Source organism: Ciconia boyciana, chromosome 15 (genome assembly GCF_034638445.1).
Source record: "Ciconia boyciana chromosome 15, ASM3463844v1, whole genome shotgun sequence".
NCBI lineage: Eukaryota > Metazoa > Chordata > Aves > Ciconiiformes > Ciconiidae > Ciconia > Ciconia boyciana.
In genome coordinates this window covers 1,448,117-1,454,584 of record NC_132948.1, presented here as the reverse complement: position 1 = coordinate 1,454,584, position 6,468 = coordinate 1,448,117, and the positions used below count along the sequence as shown (strand labels likewise).

Here is a 6,468-nt window from a genome sequence, read left to right as displayed (position 1 = left end):
ACCCTCGCACGGGACACGGGAGGGACGCGGTGACGGGGAGAGGAGTCACTGGCCGCACGTGTCCAGAGAAGGGCCAGTCCTGCTGGGAGCCGGCACCGGCTGCTCACGGCGTGGCTTCGCCCTGCCCCGGGGCAGCGTGATGCTGGGGAGCATCCTGTCCCCTGGCGTCACCTCTCTGGTCCCTCTCCAGCCCCGTGACTCACGTCACCCCGCAAGCACAGCCCGCTCCCCTTGGAAACTCCCTGCTGGCTCCCGCCCTCTTTCCCAAACAAACAGCAATTTTCTTCCACTCATCAGGGCGCGAGTCTTGAGGCCGCTTCCAGAAGCGTCCGGGGGATGGCTCCTTCCCCAGCACAGGGAGGAGCGGGACCTGCGGACCAGCCCGCCTGCGGCTTCACTGGGCTGAGGAGCCCTTCCCCGGGGAACGCCCGCCCGTCTCGGCCCCCTGACTCATTTGCTGGCACCAGGGTCTGCCCGGATCCTGCCTGCGTCTGCGGCTTTGCCTTGTCCGCCCCGGTTTCAGGGCTTCGTGGCGCTGGGCACGGGGGGTCCCGTGGGCGGCGTTTGTGGTGGGGTTGGGGGCTTTGACGCTGCCCATGAAGGGCCTGGCAGCGGCGGGCGGGCAGGCTGGTGTGGTGGCCCTCTATCCAGGTATTTCAGGCCATGATCTCAGCCCGGTGGCATCCCTCTGCTCCGGCCATCCCTCCGCTCCGGCCGCGGGAAGGATTGGGTTTCCCCCGGGCGCGGCGGCAGCTGCCCATGTGCCGGGTCCGGCGCTGCTCCGGCTAAGCCGGACGAGGGTGAGGCATCCCAGCCCCGGCTGCTCCGCGGGTGGGGGAGCAGACTGGGACGCCCCCGCCCGAGGCAGACACCTTCTGAGGAGAAGCCCCTGCAGCACAGGGCAGGACGAGACCCAGCAGGAGCAGTGAAGGAGGGGACAGCCCTCACGTGGGCATGTGTCCCCACGCCTCGGCCTCCTGGCAGGCAGCGGCGTCCCGGTCCCTGCTGGGGTCCGGTTCCCCTCGCCAGCCCCGGCTCCCCGGGCCCGGTTTCGGCATGGTGAGGGTACTGAGGTGGATTAGCCCTGGTCTAAAGGCCACAACTCCACCTCTGAAGCTCCTGCAGCTCTTGTGCCCCCAAATGTGGGGGCCTTTCCTTGCCCATGCATCTCTCCACAGCCCCTGCCAAGCATCCTCTGGGTTCTCACCTCTTTTTAAACAACAGCCCACCGCAGGCAGGCTGGGGCACCCCCGTGCCGGGGCTCATTAACCCCTGAGATGCCACTGCCCGGGGTTAACCACGTAGCAGGCACCCAGCACACGCTGCCTGATCTTCCCACACGGGTGCTGCCGTTGGGTTTCTGCGCTCCCTATCCCGAAATGCACGGAGGGGACGGGAGATGCAAGGAGGGGTGACAGCTCTGAAGCCAGTGAGCGGTGGCAGCGAGGGTGGGTGGCACCTCCACGTGCTTGGTCCCACCACGCTGGAGGTGCTGGCTGGCAAGGAGCTCCAGGTGAAAGTGTGAAAGTCTGAGGTGGGAGAAATAAACGTGTGTCCGACGGGATAGCGTTGTTATGAGACCTGGCCGGAGAGTTTCTTCTGGATCTGCTGTTAAACTGCTGCTGAAATCTTCCTCTGAGGAGGCGATGGAGTGCGCTGGGGACTGAGCTGTGAGCCGCTGCCCGTGGCGGAGGAGCAGCGTGTCTCCACGCAGGGGAGAGGAGATCAGGGTGGCTTTACTGCGCGCCAGCCGGGTGCCTGGGAGCACAGGGTGGAGATTTTCTGTGTTTCAGGACAGAGGATTAACTGCTGCCCTCGGGGATGTCGGGAGGCTTACTGCATTAGCACAGAGGGACGCGGGATCTGCAGCTGGGAGGCAGCGAGGACAAACGCTTGCTAAGCCAGGGAGCCTAAGCCAGTAAATGATCCTTCCCTCATACGCCGGGCTGTGGTCTTAAACCTACCACATCACAGTCCTCAAACGGTGTCAGGGACCATCCTGGCTCTGGAGCTGAAATTATGGCAAAGCCTTTCTTAGGGCAGACGTTAAGAAAAATACATTCTCCCTGGCAGGATAGCCCGGCCCAAGGATAGACAACACAAGGAGCGCAAAGTCCAGCAGTGGTGAGCAACATCTGAGGATGCTTGAACCAGCCCAAGCCCGGCTGGAGGCCAGTAGAGGGACAGGATGACCCTTCAGACTCCCTTCCAGCCCCATGTTCTCTGCTTTAGCACCCAAAAAAACCCTCTCCAGAATTTGCTCTTAATCATTTTGGGCCAGGCTGGCTTTACCGGTGACTTTATTGCTCTCTCTCTGTGGCACGGGCTCACTGCTCTCAGAAGGGTGTTGACGGCCTGTAGCTGAGTTTCTAAAAGATGAAATCGCATGAGCTTAAAGACATTTTTAAAGTCATAGACTTTGTTTTTATAACATAACTTTACATCATAAAGCAGGGGTCTAAGATACAAATGTTTAAGGCGGTTATAATAGTGTGCTAATTACTGTATGCATAACATGAGACCGCTATATAAAAACCTAAGCGATGCACAGGCTGTTGTGAAACACAGATGGTGCCTTAGTGTCACCCTAAGCCAGAACGAGAGCTTGGTGCAGTGGGTTTGGGTGTCAGGTGCAGGTGTCTCACCCGGGTTCTGATGGCTGTGAAGAAAGAGGTGTTGAAGAGCTGACAGCAGCATCGCCACCCCCCTTCCTCCCACTGCTCTTGAGAGTTGCGTTCAAACTGAGATGCTCACCCCTGATGCTACACTGCGGCCATGCCCGTGCTTGGCTGTGTACCCCGCTGAGCTGGATCTGGACTCCCACCCAACTTCCCAGCTCGGCCTTGGACCTGTCTGTGACGGATGCGCTCGACCTCTTAACCAAACCAGCAGTAGTTTGGTACAGGCTCCAGAGAAGGTAAAGGCCTGAGCCGTGACCAGGCCAAGAGCTCCTCTGGTCCCGACCTGTTCTCTGAAAACCCACAAAGAAGTGGAGTGGCACAGTGAGCATCGATGCATATGAGCTTGGAACACCCATCACGGACTAACACATGAATAGCGGGTGGCTTTCCCAAGGCTCATTTATCAAGGAACAAAGAAAGTTGTGGGTACAAGCAGCCTCGTGTATCTTTCGTATCGCATGTAATTTGACTACAAGCCAACCACTTTATCTATAAATATGACAGCCAAAGTGAGCCTTCTTTGAGCTCTCCCTGCTAGGTAGTGTGGATGCATGGCGGTGATCTCCCCTTGAGCTGGGACCTGCTTGAGCACCTCTCAAGGTTGCTCCTCAAAGCAGAGAGACCTTTTACCAACGTCAGATCTTTGGTAAGTGACTGATATTGCACATAACCTTGTAGTATGGTAACACTGATTTTGTCTTGGTAACTTTGCATGCTGAATTGATACATTTTGCACATATAATCCCTTAGACATAAACCGTTGTCCAAGTCTGAGACAAGGTCTCAGACAAGGTCTCTAAGTCCAAGATTGGACCTAGCCACACCTAAGCTCCATCAGGAGTTTAGAAAGCAAGGGGGTCTACTCCGACCCTCGTGACTCAACGGGAGGGTCCTCTGTACCCTTTTGTATCCTCGGTCTCTCTGTGGATTACTTTAACTCGAGTGTAACCCCATTTTCCTGTGTCTGTTTCTTCCATGCAGTAATTAATAGAGTGAGCCTTGCCATCCAACTTTGTTAAGTTGCACTTTTATAAATCACATTAAAATCACTTTGGTAATACATTTGACGGTGATTTTTTAAAGCGCTCTAAATCACTCATTCACGACACTGCCTCATCGCCATGGACTTGCCAGGCAGTCAGGACTCCCACTTCAACGAGCCTCCATCCACCTCCAGATGCGCAAAGCCCTGGTCTCCCCTCCCTTGGACAGCAGGTGCCTGTGCCTGGGACCCAGCCAGTGGTGCTCTTCACGGCTGGCACACAAGAGCCAGACATCTGCAGGACCTGCTAGGGCTTGCGGCACCGTTGTTCTCCACAGGGAAAGCCTGGTGTTCAGCTGCAAAGCTGGAGTAGAGAGGGGTGGGGATGACTCGCCAGTCACCAACTGCACCCTTGTCCGGTCAGAGATCCAGAACGAGAAGCACCAAGGCCCCAGGTGGTCACACAGCACACAGGGCTCCTCCAAGAGGACTGCCATGTCTCTGATGCTCTCTGTGATACCCATGCACCCAACCAGCTCACTCTGTCCTTCTCCTTTAACGTTTCTGTTTTCCAAGAGGAACTTCTTACACATACATGAGGAGTCAGGTCTTTGCTCTGCTTCTAGAAGGTGCCTTGGGAGAAAAGCAATACACTCAAAGGGAGGCAAGGCTCTTTGTCACCCTCCACAGCTATCGCTTGAGCTACTTTGAGACCTGCAGAGGGCTAGTTTGCCAGGTTGCTCTTTGTGGGTGTGGAGGAGCACTCCCAAAGTGCCATTGGTAGGATGCAGAATCATAGAATCACGGAATCATTGAGGTTGGAAAAGACCTTTAAGATCATCAAGTCCAACCGTTAACCTAACACTGCCAGGACCACACTAAACCATGTCCCTAAGCACCACATCTACACATCTTCTAAATACCCCCAGGGATGGTGACTCAACCACTTCCCTGGGCAGCCTGTTCCAGTGCTTGACAACCCTTTCAGTGAAGAAATTTTTCCTAATATTCAATCTCAACCTCCCCGGCGCAACTTGAGGCCATTTCCTCTTGTCCTATTGCTTGTTACTTGGGAGAAGAGACCAACACCCACCTCACTACAACTCCTCACACCAGCTGGGGCTGTGGGACCCTCACATACACATGCCAGCCCGGGGCCCCCGACTCCCACCTGAAGTAGGTCTATTATTGCCCCTCAAGACAGAGCTGCTGGAGCTGAAAACTTCATGCTGTGATAAACCAGAATTCATACATGGTTTGCTGCTGAGCGATGCCCAAGTGTGCCCAGGTCAGGCTTCTAGTTTATAACAACATGATGACCCCACTGCAATGATTCAAACTGACAGCAGGCTTCCTCTTACCGCTCCCACCTTGACTTCCCAGCCCACCAGGAGTAAATGCGGTTCTTTACGAGGAGCGAGCAGCTCACCCAAATAACCACGGATCTCCCAAGGGAGGCCAAGGCACCTTCTGAAAAAGGGTTGGGGCAATCAGGTGGGGGAAGAGAAAGGGTCAGATAGTGGAAAGCCGGACATCCTTGGGTCTCTCCAACCAGGGATGCTGGAGTCTGTGCTCTTCCTGTCCTCTCTGGAATGCAGCAGATGACTGGACTTAGGGTTGCTGTCTCAAAACCCAAAGTCATATCCCAGTTAGGAAAAACAAACGTTGGTAACACTCCAAATATCCTGACTCACAGCTAGTTTCTGTCCTGTATTAGAAGCACAGTTTGTGCTGGAATAAAACAACACTCTCTAAACACATGACGATTTCAGAGTTACTGTCAGGACCCTGATACAAATGATGTGTGAAAACTAACTGTGTAGCTTAAACTGTGTTGATTTTATTTATAGTAAACCCCACTACATGCTGGTTGTATCGCAAATCCCCTGTACTTTCAGCGGCAGAGACTTTGTGCTCCAGCCCCCTTAGACGAGAAGAGTTTATTTTCAACGCTCCGGTGTGGGTCTGGAAGAACTGCCACTGGCTTCCCTTGGTTTCTTGCCAAGAGGTCACAACAGCTCATTTGTGCTCAGAGCAGCAGCATTACTCTCACTTCATTTTCATAAACATCGGGTATCATCCCTGACCGAGAGCTGGTCATTCGGAGCCTGTTGATGCCAAAGAGTTTGTAGTCATAGCGGATGAGCTGCTGCCAGGAGCTGTTGGGTCATACGATGGGACGGCAGGACTTGATCCAGGCATGGGCGCCCGCCAGGGACATGGAGCGGTGCTTCATCAGATAGGCCAAGCAGACGGTGATGGACCTGCTCACCCCAGCAGCGCGGTGCAGCAGCGTCTGACCCCGTGTGTCCCCATGCTGTGGATCTCAGCTGCTATGGAGTCGAAGCAGCTGGAGATGCGGGCAGCAGTGGTGTCCATCATGGGGACGCACAGGTACTTGACATTGGGATAGAGGGTGTTCACCACTTCCAGGGAGATGACGGTGCTGATGCGGTGGGTGAAGAGCAGGGGGAAGCTGTTGGCAGCCGCCACATTGCCGAGGTACAGGTTGGAGTGCCGGGGCAGGGCAGGGAGGGCTCCCAGAGCCGCCGCCATTGGGGCACACCAGTTGTGCCTAGAGATACATGTAGAAATACATCCAGCCCTGTCCCGTGCTGGGCCCCGCTGCCTGGTAGCGCTGGGGGTCAGGGAGCAGCAGCGGGGCTGGGCCGCGCCCCCCATGGCAACCGCTGCCGCGCACACAACGGGAGGCAGTGGGGCCATGGAGGAGCAGGGCAGCGCACGGCCTCGCCTCACCTTCTTCCCACCGCCCCAGAGCCAGCAGCTCATTGGGCCCCGGTGCGG

General features: G+C 55.9%; 1 protein-coding gene across 1 annotated transcript; it reads right to left on the bottom strand.

Annotated features, from left to right (window-relative positions):
- Positions 1-5,692: 5,692 nt before the first annotated feature.
- DUSP18 (dual specificity phosphatase 18) lies at positions 5,693-6,219 on the bottom strand. The gene is given in 2 exon segments (XM_072880413.1): positions 5,693-5,973; positions 5,976-6,219. Coding segments are annotated over 2 exon segments (525 nt in total).
- Between the last annotated feature and the right edge of the window lie 249 nt (positions 6,220-6,468).